The following is a 15,553-nucleotide window of genomic DNA, read 5'->3' as shown; positions in this document are numbered from 1 at the left end:
CCTTAACTTAGTCTACGATACTAAGTACTACTTTAGTATAGAACATATACTCTACGACTTACATAGCATTTCTATAGTCAATAAAACCTACAAAGTCAAGAAGTATATAGCGCACTGCCCATTATACCGTCTCAATGCTATAGATCGACAAAAGCCGATTAGCGAATACTAACCGATTCGACTAAGTGATATACTGCCGATATAAGTTATTGCAATTAATTTCATCGTAGGCCTTCTAAGTATACTATCAAAAGGCTTACCTTAGTAGCTAAATAGATACGACACCTTCGACACGATAATGACTATATCCTACAAAAGCAGTAAACGGACCCTCCTATTGCTAGGCAACGGCAAATACTCTATAAAGGATTAAAGCTATATTCTTATATGCTAATTACTTCTATCTAACTAGGGTATACTATTAGCTATTATTTCCAATTGTAATCGTAAGTTTATATCGGATCTCTAGACTAATATATAGGAGTATCAAGGCATTAAGCTACTAATAACGACTATATACTATCCGTAGGCTAATAGCCTAGTAAAGTGTAAGAACTAGTCTATAGAAATCGCCTTTCGATTTTATACCTTCGAATTCCCGACTAGTAACTAGGTCGACATTATTCCTCTACTATAATAGAACCTTAACAACGTATATTCGGCTCCTATTCGATCAACTCCTTATAAGTAGCTATACGGATTTAAACTATAAGGCCTACTTAATGTACTTATAGCTAATCTAAGCGCTACAACGCTAGTAGATCTCCTAGCTCTACGAGATGATCTTCGCTACGAAGCTCAATTAGCTATAGATTTCGCAACTATACGAGCTAAACGTCGCTATAATAGCCGCTACCGTCAAGTCGAATTCGAAGTTAGAGACAAGGTTTATCTACGCCTATATTATAGCTACTACCTACCTAGCAACCTACTTTGGAAATTGTTATAATAGTACGCTAGGCTATTTCCTATTAAGCACTATGTTAGCTAGCTTATATATAAACTTGATCTTCTAGACTATATAGAAATCCACCTAGTCATCTCTATAGAACATCTCTCGTCAACGCTACTAGGAGAAGATCCGTATAGCTATATCGAACTGGAGGTAGGCCTAGTCGAAGATTCCTGAGCCTCTAATTAGTCGGAAGATTACGAATTTAGTAAAACTATAAAGTAGAGCGTATTCTCAAGTACTTAGTTACAAATATACGAATTAAATATTTAATCTAGTAGAAGAACCTAGGCGCCTACTATAACGCTTAGAAATCGCTATACGATATACGGTATACTCCTAAGGTTGTAGAAGAATACTAGAAGCGCCTAAGTATCGATTTACCTATAGGAGTGGTATAGAAGAAGGAAGCTGAGGTACCTACTAAGCGCCCTCGAGGTCGACCTCGGAAGAACGTAGAGGCTATAGACAAGGCCGCCAACAAGGCTACAAAGAAGGCCGTAAGCGCTATAGCACCTACTAAACGCCTATATAGTTGCCTTTAGAAGGACCTAGTACCAGCCCTTCGAAAGGACCTAGTAGTAGCTGGCCTATCGACAAAGACCTCCTTATAGGAGGTACCTACTCCAGTAGCCTAGACTAAGCTACCTTCAGCGCCGTAGACCGTAGTACCGTGGCCCAGCACGCTCGAGGAGGAACCTACGCTAAAGGCCCCAGTTGAGTATATAACGGCGCTATAGCCGGCGACGATATAGCCGGCAGCGCTCGAGAAGACACTTATGCCGATTGAGCGTGTCCCGGAGCCGCCTTCGCTAGTACGTTCGACCATTGTAGTGGCTAGTCCAGCCTCGAATATACGGCGCAATACGTGTACCTACAAGGAGGATGTTCAAAGGGAGTGAATTACCAAATTGGGAAGGAGGATCAATTCGAGGATCAACGCAGTGAGGGCACTGCTATGTTTTTCTTACGGCCTAGCACTTGATACCGGAACCGTATCATATATATAAATAGATGATGACCCCATCTAGGAAAGGCTCTGGGTTAGGGTTACGCTATACAGGGTTAGCCCTGCATAGCCTATGCGCCCTATACACTGCTAAGAATATCTTGGCAGTGGAGGGAGCCTCCCCACTTTCAATCCATCATCACTCATACCATCAATCTTCCTGCATACTAATATTGCGTGCCACCGCATCACATCAACACCGCTCATCAACCCAGCTCGTCAATAATTACTCCACCCTTCCCTCAGTTAGCGACATGTGGATGGCAGTAGATGGAAAGTCAAAAGCTGTAGAAAAAAAAAAAAAAAAAAAGGTAGATTGGACAACACACCTCGCCCTCTTAGCACTTCCGCCGTCGCTCTGCCCCCGGGGGACTGGCTGCGGGTGGGCACCGCCCGTCCTTGCCCTCTTGGCGCCGCCCTGCTTGTGCGAGGCGCGTGTGCAGCCGGGCTCGGAGCCGCTCTTCCCGCAGCAGCTCCACTCGAACCCGTCGGGATTGTCACGGCGCATGTCCTCGTCGTCGCGGATCTCGTCGCCGTAGCAATCCACCCAGGCGTCGGAGTCGGGGTCCAGCACCAGATGGCCTTGCCTCGGGGAGATTCGGCGTCAGCAGGAGGAGACTGTGTGCACAATTCACAAATGCGATTCCAGATAGTAGGAGGAACTCGGGAATGGGGGGTTGCTTTACCGGGATGGTAGCGGCAGCCACCGGCGGCGTTGAGGGCTTCTACGTACGCCTGGCGGCAGTTGATGCAGATGTATAACGCGTCCGCGGCGTAGTGCTTCGACGCGCGCTCGAGCCGGTCGAACAGCTCACCTGCGCTCTCCCTCACGCGGCGGTCTGCGCACAGGCCAGCGAGGACGGTGCGCACCTCGTGGTCTGTGGCGCTTTGAATGCGCGCGAAGATGTCGGCCATTTGGGGCGTCGGGCGTGGTTGTCGGCAGGTTCACGATTCGCGGTCAAGGTGGCTTGTTTTGAAACTGCCGACCAGGGAGTTGCCGACTGTGGACGTTTCTTGGCTCTGGGGCGATCCATTCAATTGGCGCAAATTGAAGGAGTGTGGTGGCTGCCTGGGAAGGGGGCGGCATTGCTGCATTCAGCTCGGGACAAGTTTACTCCAAGACTCCGAACCTTCAACTTTTGAGAAGACGCCAACCGTACCTACCTACCTCCTTTGAGGAAAGTGCACTTCACGCAGAATAGTGATGCTCTGCTCAGCGATATCCTACCTATCCATCCAATGGATGATATCCTCAGAAAACCGCCCGAAGCAATGCTCACCCGCAGCCGAGGCAGCCTAGCGTCAGCACTAGTACCGCCTCTATTTTCTCTGGCTGTGCTCATTGGCTCGCGTTCGTACAAACTTCTTGACTAAAAAAAATGCTTGCCGCCCTGGGTTCTTCATTGGGGTGAAATTGCGACGGCGACTCTTTGGGCAAGTTTCGCCGTTTTAGAGGAGCCGGCCACCCCGCTTGCGAGTTTGCCGGCTGCTGCTCGGAGCTCCTTGCATTCCACAAGTTCTGGCAGTTCGATCTAGCGAGCGGAAGCGCCGCGCGAACTAACGAAGGCCGGTTCCAAACCGTCGGGTCGGGGAGGCCAGATTGTCCAGTCGAGTTCCCCGACTTGGACTGCAGCCGACACGAGCTGCCTGTCGATGGACACAGCATCCCAGCAGGCTCGCCGTCGCCGCGGGCCCGGGGGCGGGTTCCGCCTGCCGAATTTCGCTCTCATCGCAACCGTCTTCCTCCATCCCAGCCAGTTCTCGCCGACCGCCGCTGCCGCCGTGGATATCGCCCCTCGGTTGATGTTGCCGGCCGCTCTCCATGACGACCTCAGCGGGCAGATGCACGCCCTGCACCGGCGCAGCCAGGGCGAGCATGTCGTGCTGGCCGACTGCCGCGACCGGAACGGCGTCGTGTCGTCGCAGATGGCCTACTTCCCCGGCGATCCCGGCCCGTCGCCGCAGGACGTGGCCGTCGTGGCGACGGCCAAGGGCCAGGCGGCGCTGTGGGTGAACACGAACACGAGCGGCCTCTTCACCGACACCGGCACCACCTTCACGGCCACGCTGGGCCCGCGCGTCGAGGACGGCCAGTTCGCCGGCACCGGCAACAACGGCTATGGCAACTTCAGCTGCTACCAGAAGTACGTCAGCCGGCTGTACACGTACGACAACACCGTCTGCTCGCAGGTGTACGTCTGTGATCACAGCACTCCGCCTCCGCCTGGTGGGTTATGTCGTTTGCGTTCACGCATCTCGAGTGCGAGGTGATTAGTGGGAAAGAGGACTGGGCTAACATGCCGACCGCCCCATAGCGTCCGCCGACTCGTCGGGCGGTGGCATGTCCCGGGGCACCGTCATTGGGATCGCCGTGGGGGTCGTGGGCGGCCTGCTTTTTCTCGTCGCCGCGGGATTGGTGATTTGGTTCTTGCGGCGCTCGCGCCGGGCCCGACGCCCGCCTAACATGGCTCGGTCGGATGGGTGGCCAGACGGGCGCCCTCCCGAGTCGCTGCCGCTGGCCACCGTCTCGACGGAACCGACCGCGGTGGCGGACGAAGAGTCCCAATCTTCAGGCCGGCCTGTCATGAAGCAGAAAAGCGCCCTGTACGAGGTGGACGGGCGTTGGTACCGCGCCGAGCTGGCCAACGACAACAACGGGTTCGAGATGGACGCGGCCGGCCACGGCAGCGCCGAGCTAGACGGCCACAAGCCGTGGCCGTCAACCGAAACTAGAGAGGCGTTCCGAGCGACTCCTGCCCTTCCAACCCGCCAGCTGTGAACGATTAGACCCCGCCTTTGGAGGGGAGGACGGAGCACCGGGGGGGGAAGCGTTCACTAGGTCTTGAAGTGGCCGTCTCTTCTACGCCGTGGACTCTGAAAGAGGGCATCCTGGTAATATATCTGAATTTCCCATTCTTTCGCTTTGGATTTCCCGTTGGTATGTTCACGATATGGTGCTGGCTGGGAGACGAGGTGGTGCTCACTCCTGGTTCATCAGCGGCCCGGCGCAGAGGATTGGCGGGGCATCTGAATTAACCTTATCTCTGGCAGGGGTTAACCACTGAGCACTGCTGGTTGTTGCACTACCAAGTAACAGTGTTACACCACCTCGCTTTGGCCCGCAAGCTTTCCGCGGCCCTCTGAAAACCGGCGTTTCAATCGCCGGCCAATCCCTCTCCCTCGCTCGCTTCTCAACTCCAAAGCGACCAGCAAATGGCGGACCACCTGCCCATCTCAGCGGATCGCGCCGCTGACGCGCCGTCCGAGAGGCGCCGGTTGCCGGATCCCCAGCACGTGTGCGGCCGCCCTCCGCCAGCAGCACCGCCGCGGCGTGCCATCCGTCCGCTCCTCCTGCTCGTGGCGCTCGTCAACCTCGCGTGGAGCCTCTACCAGCTGCCGGCTACCCGCGTCGTCGAGAGCCGGCTGTGCCGCGAGCATTACCGCGCGCACGACCCGTCGGCCCTGCTTCCGGACGGGTCCGTGCCGGAGGAGCTGTGCAAGGTCGAGGCGGTGCAGCAGCGCCTCGGCCGCATCCAGGGGCTCGGCGAGATGCTGTGGGTTGCCGGCGGTGAGAGGCCTCGTCTGGATGATTATTACTCTTTCACAGCGGGGGATCTGTAAACGCTAAGGTCACGTAGATTTCTTCATGACCATCCCGCTCGTATCGCTGGCGGACCACCGGGGGCATCACTTCGTGCTGTGTCTCAACCTCGTCCCTCGCGCCGTCCTGCTCGGCTGGACATTCGCCGTCGGCTACTTCGACCAGGGCCTGCCCGTGCACGCCATCCTCGCCGCGCCCGCGCTGTCCCTGCTCGGAGGAGACTGCGTCTTCAACTCGATAGTCTACGCCCTGGTGTCGGAGCTGACGGACGACCACGTGCTCCGGTATGTCACCAGCCTGTTAACACCTACGCAATGACGTCTCTGTCCGTCTGTCTGACAGCCCTCGCGCAGCGCAACCTTCTTCGGCTACGTCAACGCCGTCACCTCCATCTTCTCCCTCCAGCTCGGCCCTGCCCTCGCATCCGCCAGCATGAGCGCCCTGCTCTGGCTGCCGCTCTGGATCGGCATCTTCCTCCTACTCCTCGCCGTGCCGGCCGTCTCTGCCCTCCGGCTCCCTTCCCGGCCCCAACACCGCAACCTGCACCTGGACTCCGACCCCGAAGCCAACGACCCCAGCACCCCGCTCATCCCTCCCCAGAACTCACCACCAAGAACCAGCAGCAGCGACAGCGACAGCGAAAGCAACAGAACCCGCCCGGCCCTGGCAGCACGCACAACCGCCCGCCTGCGCGCCCTGCGCCGCCTCCTGGCCGCGCCCTCGCGCAACCTCGCCCTGCTGCTGGCCGTCTTCTTCCTCGCCGCGCTCGCCAGCGCCGACACCAGGCTGCTGCCGCTGTACGTCTCGGCGCGGTATGCCTGGCGCCTGGCGGACGTCGGGTACCTGCTCTCGGCCAAGGCGGGGTGGAACTTCGTGTGGTTGTCGCTGGTGGTGCCGTGGGCGCTGCGCTGGCGGCGAAAGCAGCGGCGGCGGCGGCAAGGGTGGCGGGGGGGTTGTTATCATCGTGCAGAAGATGCAGTCACCGGCGACGCGGACACGGACACGGACACCGACGCCGACGCCGACGCGGAGAACGTGGTGCTCGCGCGCGCCTGCCTGGCGGTGTCGGTGCTCGGCGCGCTGGCCATCGCGCTGGCGCCGTCGATCGCCGTGCTGCTGCCCGCGCTGCTGCTCTACGCGCTGGGCATCGCGCTGCCCATGTTCACGTACTCGCTGCTGCGGTCGCCGAGCATGGGCGTCGTCGCGGACGCCCCGGGCGGCCCGGGCTCGCACCTGTTCTCGTTGGTCATGCTGGTCCGCACGGTGGCCTCGCTGCTGGGCGCCGCGCTGATGCCCTCGCTGTGGGTCGCCGGGCTCGGGCTCGGCGGCGCCGCCCTGGGCCTGCCGTTTATGGCCAGCGCGGCCTGCTATGCGTTCGCGTGGGTGTTGGTGGCGAGGATCGAGGTCTAAAATGCGGTCCTGCTTGGGAGGCCTCTGCGCCGCCCGCCGTGCTCCTTGGGTCTCGCTTTGGAAATCATGAATGATAGAGCGGTTTTCCGACCAAAATACGACCTACGCATCCCGGCAGGGAGCCCTAGTGTGAGACGAGCGAGACCAAGTTGGAGCTCACTCTAACAACAGCTGCCGAAGCAAAGCCCACATTCAGGTACCGGAACAGGTCTGCCAACATTATGCCCTAGCCCGTTGGTTTGCGAATATGTGATACATAGAGGCTTTGGGGGTTCTCATTCACCAATTTTTCGCACTCATTGATGATCAGGCGACAAGGCGTTTGGCTACCTTGTACATGGTCCGATTCAGTTTCTGTATCCCCTGCCTGCTCTATCCAACTATTCCCAACTTGCGCCGAACAACACAACATTACCCAACACTCCCGTCCCCCTATTCATTCCGCCTCGGCCTCACTTACACGCACCACCAATAACATCCACAGCAGCATGCACAATCAGCGCAGCCTTAGACCCGGCGCGACAGCTCGGGTATTTGAGCTCGCCGCCAGCACCAGCAACGAAGGTCGGCAGGTCGCGCAGGCCGGACTGGCCGAACGTGTACTGGCCGGGCGCGCACTTGGCGAGCGGCAGGCAGGCGAGGTCGACGTGGACCTCGGCGAGCCCGTAGCCGGGGTTGAGCGTGTACACCACCGTCACGCGGCCCGCGCCGTCGGCCGCCGCGCTCCAGATGCCCACGTTCGTCGCCTTGCTGATGTCGTTGCCGCCCGCGCCCACGTACAGCGTCCCGAACACGCTGCCTGCCTGCAGCTCCGCCAGCGTCGGCGTCATGTACCACCCCCACCGGTTGCACCCTTGCCCGGAGAGCGTGTCGAGCTGCGTCGACTTCGGCGTCGTCCCCGCCGGCGGCTGGTAGCCGAAGGCCGTGCCGCCGGAGCAGCTGGTGGCGACGGGCGGGGGCGTCGAGGTGGTCGTCCTGGAGGAGGTGGTGGTGGTCGAGGAGGTCGAGGAAGTGGAGGAGGTAGTGGTGGAGGTCGAGGAAGTCGAAGTCGAGGTCGACGTCGGGCAGGCCGGGGCGGTGTCGCAGACGGAGCAGCGGTAGGCCATCTCGATGTACGAGTAGCTCGTGTCACGGGCGGTGCACTGGCCGGTGGCGTCGCGCGCGGTGCAGGGCGGCGACTGGTGGAACTGGGCGACCGAGCCGTCCGCGGCGGACAGCACGTCACCGGCGAACTCGAGATACAGACCGAGCCCTGCGCTGTCGCCGTTGGGGCACATGCCCGCGAGCAGTTCCTCGATGCTGCTGGAGGCCGACGCGCCGAGGATGTCGCTGAAGGGCAGCTTGCACGCCAGGCCGTCGCCGCTGGGGTTGGGGCCGCACGACACGGTGCTCGCCGGCGGCGGCGGCGGGCTCCACTGGTCGGGCGTTGCCAGGTTGCCGATCAGCTTCCAGGTGACGACCGCGTCCTGGTACGTGTAGCCCGGGAACGACGAGAAGTTGAAGTAGACGTCGGCATCGATGATGTCGAGGCACACCTTTGACGTGGCCGTCGGCGCGTTTGCGTCGCTGCCGATGTAGATGGGCGGGCACTGCTCGGACCAGTAGTTCTCGAGCATCAGCTGGAGCGTGTGCTTGTCGGGGTAGGCCATCCCGGCGAGATTGCAGTCGCTCTCGCAGAGATTGTAGCCGGTGCGCTTGAAGAGGGAAGCATCCCGGCGGCCCGAGGACCTGCCGGTGGCTGCGAGCGCCAGCCCGGCACCGGCGAGAACAAGAGATGGAATGGCCTTCATGGTTGTCGACCGAGCCTCACAAATGCGAGTGTGTCGCCCGGAGAGTGGATCAAGGCCATCACGAGCCGATGGGCAGGTTGTTCTTATTTATACTGTATGTAATCCGCACTTGGTTCAACTATCCCGGGGTCTCAAGCTGTCCAAGCGCTGCTGCGTGGCAGAGCTGAGAGTTGTGGAGAGCCAAGGACGCCTTGGACAGGTCCAGACCTCGCTCGCGGCCTTGAAAGAAGCTGAGAGACCAGTTTGGGCGAATGATCGCTGGTGGCTCTCAGCCAGGACCTTCAGCCGCTGTGGAACTGCGAATCTAGTTTGTTTGGAGCAAGAACTATCCCAACTAGCGCGCGTCCCAAAAGAGGGCAAACACCTATCTCGGCAGATGCCGGCAATAGTGTTTTGTGACCCATCCACCGCTCAGCCAATTGTCATTGACCGTGGCGGCGGCGACATGTCCGATTCGGGCCACGAGGACCCTGCAAGGACTGACTAGTGTACACAGAAGTTCAAGGGGACCAATTCCACAGACCGGATACCAGTCCGGAAGGAGTCGATGCAGCAAAGGAGAACACAAGAGACACAGCCATCACCACTTGGGAGAGCTCACTACAGTGTGAGGCCTTTCTGGGGATCTGAGCTGCTCATTACTGGATTCCTGAAGGTAACAAGAGCTTCTCGAGAACAGTGACCATGAGGCCACCTTCAGTCGGCAGCCCGAGCTGCTTCCAGCTGGACACTCCCGGCGTGGCCTTTGCCGCAGTTTGGCTCAGTTGATTACACTCAATTATCAGCCGGGGCAATTGGTGAATGTCCCACTAGCTAGAAACAAGAGGAGAGGCCGATGGCCGTCCATGTCCTTCCTGTTCGGACGGTCGAGGGCATCGCCCCAACCCATTAACTACCTGCAACGATATCGACATTCGCTGGCACTGGTCCCCGACATCCGTTGGCAAAAAGCGGCAGCCCTCTCTCTCTCTGAGCGCCCCGTCTTACACGATTTGAATTCCGCTGTGTCCCTATTCGAAAGCAATGAACCGGCCACTCCGACTCCATCTACCCGGCTGCGCGGCCCTCGCCCACCAAACAAAGCGCCTAACAACCAAACTTCCAAACATGCTAGTTATAATACAATTACTGATTGCTCCATCCACGGTTCCGTCTCTCCCAGGCTCTCGCCGTTTGCGTGAGTGAGAATCTGCGCCTGCGCCTGCGTCTGGGTGCGGCGCACACGCAGCACCGGCCAGCCACGATGTCTGTGTCCCCTACCGCTTCCTCGTGTCCTTGCCCTTCTTCTTGCTCTTCTTCTTGTCCCGCGGCAGCTCGAGCGGCGTGCCCTCGAGCGCCCTCGCCATGAACCCCAGCATGTAGTCGTCCACGGTACGCATCCGCTCGCCAAACGCGTTGTACTCGACCTCGGCCGGCTCCGCCGCCGCCGCGGCGCCGGACCCCTCGCCGTAGTCCGCCGACTCGGCAAACAGCCCCAGCCCGGAGCGCCCGGCCGCCGACGCCTGCGGCTCCGAGGTGCCCTCCCGCGGGGTGCCCTGCCGGACGCTCGACACGCCCGACGCGCCGCCCGACCCGGGCTGCTGCTCGAGGAAGTCGGCGTCGTCCTGCGTGATCTCCTTCTCGGCGACGCGCGCGGCGGCCACGTCCTCCTTGTCCTCGGCCTGCTCCAGCACGCGGCCCGCGCTGCGCGGGTTGCCGCTCTCGACGCCGCCGAGCACGCGGTCCATGGCCGCGTTGGCCGCCACGTCGTCCTCGTTGGCGCGCACTTCGCCGTTGGTGCCGATGACGTCGCGCACCGACAGCCTGTTGAAGTAGTCGGTCGTGAACTCGCCTTCCTGGATGACCACGTCGTCGAGCATCTGCTTCTGGCTGGCCTTGCGCAGGATGTTGGCCTCGATCGTGTGCTCGCTCACGAGCCGGTAGATGTGCACGTCGCGCGTCTGCCCGATGCGGTGGCACCGGTCCTGGCACTGCTTGTCCATCGCTGGGTTCCAGTCCTGGTCGTAGAAGATGACCGTGTCCGCCCCGGTGAGGTTGATGCCCAGCCCGCCCGACCGCGTCGACAGGATGAAGCACAGGATCCGCGTGTCGTAGTTGAAGCGGTCCGTCAGAATCTGCCGCTGCTCCACCTTGGTTGCCCCGTCGAGCCGCAGGTATTTGTGCCCATGGATATTGAGGAACTGCTCGAGGATGTCGAGCACCTTGGTCATCTGCGTGAAGATCAGCGCGCGATGGCCGTCCGCCTGCAGCCGCCTGAGGAGCTTATCCAGCACCTGCAGTTTGCCGCAGTCGTACTGGAGAAGCCGCTTGTCGGGGAACTGGATCGTCAACCGCATGCGCGCCTCGTGCCACGGGTCTGGCGGCCGCTCCTTCGGCATATACGGCGCATACTTGACCGGAGCCGACAGCTTCAGATCTGCCTCCTGGAACGCCTCGACTCCCTTGTCACCCAACAGCAGTCTGGTCATGTCGCCAGTCACCACGGCCGGCGTGACACAGGCAAACTTGGAAATCGTCGTCTCCATCGCATCAGCCCGCTGCTGGAGCGTCGGAATCGCATTGTGCAGTAAGTACGAATCCTCCTCGAACCAGCTCATGATCTTCTGAGGCACCTTGGGCCGTGGCTTGTACGGACGGCGATGGGTGTCGAGCGTCAGCATCTCAATGAGTCGCTTCCCGTAGATGGGCCGCTGCTGGCGACGCAGAGCGTTGATGTAGACACAGTGCTGCAGTTCCTCGAACCGACCCCAGCGAGCGGCACTCTCCAGGTAGACCAAGTTAGACGTGACCGAGGCGGGGTCAAGCGCATGGTAAGCGTTGTTGGCCCGCGTCTTCTGCGCCTCCCTGAGGTCGACAAGGATGCGGTGGGAGCTCAGCTGCGAAATCCGGTCCGCGTCTCTGGTCGACATGCCCTCGTACAGAGTGGGGATCATGTTGAGGAAGCTGAGGCTGACCACCTGCATCGGCGGGACGGCCAGGAGTTTCTTTCTGACAAGCCGCTCATTCGGCTCGTAATCCGAGGCCACCGACCGTTGCATGCGGAAGGAGGTCATGATCGGTCGGTCGACAAAGAGGTCCGGATGGTTGCACACCTTTCGAAGCTGCATCAAGCAGTTAATGATGGACATGTAGTTTCCCGAAGCGAGGGTCGCTCTGGTGTCCGCACGAGACAGGAAGCCGTCATACAGCTCGCGTTGGCGTTTGGAGAGCCGACAAAATTCCACGTGCTCGTACTTGGCCGGCATCTGCTTCTCCACATCGGCCTTCAGCCGGCGGAGCAAGTATGGACGGAGAACCTTGTGTAGCTTCGAGATGATGGCGCGGGCTTCGTCGTCCAGCTGCTCCCGTCCGCTCTCAAGAATCTGGGACTCTGGCCTGGAGAACCAGTTGTGGAACTCCTGAAGGTCGACGAAGCCACCTTCGCCGTTTTCCGGCGGGGCCAAAAAGTAGAGCAGCGACCACAGCTCCGTGAGGTTGTTTTGCAGCGGCGTGCCGGTCAGGAGAAGCCGGGAGTGCGTGTTGAAGCCCAGCAGCGTTTGCCACCGTTGCGACTTGAAGTTCTTGATGTTGTGTGCTTCGTCGAGGATCATGTAATGCCACCGTCGCCGCCGGAACACCTGCTGGTCCTGGAGAACCATCTGGTATGATGTGATGCACACGTTCCAAACGTCGTCGTTCGTCCAACCCTGGCGCTTCCTCTTGCGCTCTTCCTGGTTGCCGTAGTATGTGAGGATCTTGAACCCGGGGCACCACTTCTTGAACTCCATCTCCCAGTTCAGCATGACACTCGTCGGCACGATCACAAGGTGAGGCCCCCACACTTCGTGGTAGCAGGCGAGATGCGCCAGCAGGGCAATGGTCTGGATGGTTTTTCCCAAGCCCATTTCATCCGCGAGAATGCCGTTCGTGTTGTTGGCGTATAGAGAAGCGAGCCAATCCAGGCCATGGTGCTGGTACTCACGCAATTTTCCGCGCAGGAGGAAGGGAATCTCAGTCCTCGGCGCGGCCGGTTGAGGCGACGCGGACCTGCTGTCGGTCTTCGGAGCGTTCAGCAGCGAGACGGAGCGAGGCGTCTCGAAATCGGTGGGCTTGGTGTCGTCAGATGTTCGCGGCGACTGGCTTCTGGAAGGACTCAGGATATTGGTGATCGGCTCTGTTGCTGGGCTGTACGGCTGCGTTATGATTGAAGGCGGAATGCTTTCGGTGGAGTTGGCGACAGGTTGCGAAAACGTTACGGGTGCCAAGGGGGCGTCGAGCATCGAGACATCCTCCGTAGGCTCCTGTTTGGCGTCCATTGCCCGTTCACTTCCCGCCGAGGCGACTGCAGATTGCGGAGGTGGCTCCTGGGGTGCCAGGGACGGTTCTCCATTTCCGGTAGGTTCCTGCGTGGTTTGATGTGTTGGCACTGCTGTCGGGCGCGGGGTGGTGGCTCGTCGCCCGTCTTCCGAGGGAATTTCGTCTCCGCCGTTGTGTGTTGCAGCCTCGGGGTGAGGCACCGAGTTAGCGTCCGCCATCTCCACGTCGTCTTGCGACGTCCCGGGCTCCTCAGCGGCAGCCTCGGCCTTCAGCTTCTTCAGCTCCGACTTCTTGAAGAACAGACCGAGAAGCCCGGAGGGTTCGTCCTCCGACTCGTCAGCGCTACCGCTGCCCTCTGCGCCATCTTCCGCCTCCGATTCCTCCTCGGTGGACCCAAGGTCATCATCCATGTCGATCGACTCATCGCTGGTGTCCACCTCGGAAGCAGCCTCAGCGATCCCATCGGCCAGCTCGGCTCCCGGCGAATCCTTCTTGGCCTCCGATGAAACATCCAGGTCTGGCAGGTTGGCGTATTTCTCCCGCAACTGCTCCTGAGTTAGTGCCTCGTCAGAGAGCTCGGACTCTGCGTCTTCCTCGTCATCTGAAGAGGACATGTCTTCGTCGCTCCCCTCTTCGCTCGACACATCTCCTGAACCCTCGGTGCCGCCGTCTGAGTCGTCACCGTCGCTGGTCTCCGAAAGGATGTCATCGCCGTCCAGATCCTCTTCCGACAGCTCCTCAGTATCGAAGCGCGTTTGTCTTGCCTGAAGCTGCTGCTCAGAACGGTTGACGGCCTGGTTCAACGCAGCCTTCACGCGGCGCTGCTCCTCCGCCTCCCACTCTGCCAGTCGCCGGCGATTGACCTCTGTCTTGACGTTCTCCCACATGCCGGCAATGACCTTGTTGACTTGGCGCCACCTTGCCTTGCTCTGTTCGATCTCTTCGAGCTCGATTTCCTCGGCTGTCTTGGGTTGCGGATTCCGCCGTCTCCACTCGGCCTCACAGGCAACGGCAAGACGCTTGGCAGTGGCTCGATGGCGCTGATGTTCCAGAAGCATCAGCCTGCGAAAATTAGACATTGCTTTGGTCAGATGATCCATGTGCGCCCACTGCCTCGGCGGTTCTTCCTCGGGCTCGGGCTCGAACACGGAGCACCTATCCGGCGCCAGCACACCACCAGGTTCTACCTCCTTTTCGACCCGCAGGATAAGTTGCGCATCTTCCCTCGCTGCCTCCTCTGTATATCGGGGGCCATCCTCGGAGGGCACAAAGAGGCCTCCTTCCTCTGCTGGTATGTCTGCGGCGCGGGTGAAGAACTCCTCGAAAGTCGGGCCGAGCTTAGGTCGCAAGTTGGCCTGGTCGCGGTGGACGAGCGGGATAGTTGTCAAGGGCGGTCTCATCCGTAGTTTTATGCGCGGCGTGGTGCGCGTCACGGCGGGGGTGGTCTCGTCGTCATTTGCAGTCTCCCGGAGATGGCGCGCCGAACGACGCGTGCCGAGAGACGATTTCGCGGGTGTGACAACGCGTTTGGGAGATGCGGATCGCCGATGACTTCGCGTGCTTGACCGAGGCTCTTGCGCTGGCGGCTTCTTGGGTGGAGGTTTGCTGGTTGACTGCTTGGCAAGAGTCTGCTTGGTTGATGACACCGAACGTTTGACGGCTGCACTCGCTGGAGTGGAAACAGGGCCGGCGCCGTGACCGTTCGTCGCGCCATAGCGGGTTTTGGACGGACTGTACTGCTGTTGCTGGCTGTGTAGCACTCCCCTCGTTATGCGCTTGTCACCGGGCTGCAGCTCGAGAGGCACGGCGTTGATACGGCCCGACTTACGGCGGCCGTCCTCGGTGGTGAACGTCGACGGTCCATCAGCTTCGATCTTCTTCCACGGCGGCGACTCGGGCTTCGGCTTGCGAACCGCGTTGTTCGGGGTCGTGTCGCGCACTCGGCGGCGTTTGGCCGGGGGGCCGTCGTTTACGCCCGTCGCTGCCGGCTCGTCACGCGTGCTGCGCAGGCCGCTGGCACGTGGGGTTCCGGCTGGATGCTCGGAATTGTGCTCATCGTTGCTGGCTCCGTTGACGGTCTCCGAAGGACGCGAGACGCTTTGTTTGACGGATTCGGCTTGTTTAGGGGGCGTGGTTGATGGCCGTCGCGCGTGGTGTGGTGCATTGTCGCCGGGAGTTGGAGGCGGGCCTGCCTGTGTTGGGCTGGGCGACGCGATCTCCGTCGTCATAGTAGTAGCAAGGGACACCGCGAGGCAAAGACGGCCGAGATCTCGACGGATCTGGCATCTGGCACAATGAAAATATGGTCAGACGAATGCCAGGGTCTCAAAGTATCTCCTCTCGAAGTTTGGGCATGACCAGGGCTCTGGAAGGCTGGCTGCAGCGAGTTTTCTGCTGAAAATGCTCGTCGTCCGCAGAACTTTGCCAACCGACAAAAAATTCCGCCCTCATCGCCAGCCTGAAGGCGAATCCCGCGCGCCAAGCAGCAGGCAGCG

General features: G+C 59.8%; 5 protein-coding genes across 5 annotated transcripts; 2 read left to right on the top strand and 3 right to left on the bottom strand.

The window, feature by feature from the left end:
* Window positions 1-1,859: 1,859 nt before the first annotated feature.
* On the bottom strand, window positions 1,860-3,022 carry THITE_2117094 (uncharacterized protein). Its single transcript, XM_003654206.1, has 3 exons — window positions 2,648-3,022; window positions 2,291-2,543; window positions 1,860-2,197 (listed from the first exon to the last, which is right to left on the bottom strand). Exons 1-3 carry the CDS (start codon window positions 2,874-2,876, stop codon window positions 2,188-2,190), a joined length of 492 nt encoding a protein of 163 aa, XP_003654254.1. The 5' UTR covers window positions 2,877-3,022; the 3' UTR covers window positions 1,860-2,187.
* A 437-nt stretch (window positions 3,023-3,459) lies between these two features.
* Window positions 3,460-4,243, top strand: THITE_2117093 (uncharacterized protein). Its single transcript, XM_003654205.1, has one exon. It carries the CDS (start codon window positions 3,615-3,617, stop codon window positions 4,230-4,232), a length of 618 nt encoding a protein of 205 aa, XP_003654253.1. The 5' UTR covers window positions 3,460-3,614; the 3' UTR covers window positions 4,233-4,243.
* Window positions 4,244-5,342: 1,099 nt separating this feature from the next.
* Window positions 5,343-6,972, top strand: THITE_2031644 (uncharacterized protein; the record flags this gene model as incomplete). Its single annotated transcript, XM_003654204.2, has 3 exons — window positions 5,343-5,529; window positions 5,600-5,846; window positions 5,916-6,972. Coding segments are annotated over 3 exons (1,491 nt in total), but the record flags the coding sequence as incomplete, so codon positions are not given.
* Window positions 6,973-7,424: 452 nt separating this feature from the next.
* THITE_2089412 (uncharacterized protein) lies at window positions 7,425-8,762 on the bottom strand (the record flags this gene model as incomplete). The annotated part of the gene is made up of 1 exon (XM_003654203.1): window positions 7,425-8,762. The coding sequence occupies one exon, from the start codon at window positions 8,760-8,762 to the stop codon at window positions 7,425-7,427; it is 1,338 nt and encodes a 445-aa protein (XP_003654251.1).
* A 1,218-nt stretch (window positions 8,763-9,980) lies between these two features.
* Window positions 9,981-15,488, bottom strand: THITE_2117092 (uncharacterized protein). The gene has a single exon (XM_003654202.1). It carries the CDS (start codon window positions 15,284-15,286, stop codon window positions 10,019-10,021), a length of 5,268 nt encoding a protein of 1,755 aa, XP_003654250.1. The 5' UTR covers window positions 15,287-15,488; the 3' UTR covers window positions 9,981-10,018.
* Window positions 15,489-15,553: the final 65 nt, after the last annotated feature.

Source organism: Thermothielavioides terrestris, chromosome 3, assembly GCF_000226115.1.
Source record: "Thermothielavioides terrestris NRRL 8126 chromosome 3, complete sequence".
NCBI lineage: Eukaryota > Fungi > Ascomycota > Sordariomycetes > Sordariales > Chaetomiaceae > Thermothielavioides > Thermothielavioides terrestris.
This window is presented reverse-complemented; position numbering and strand designations above follow the sequence as displayed.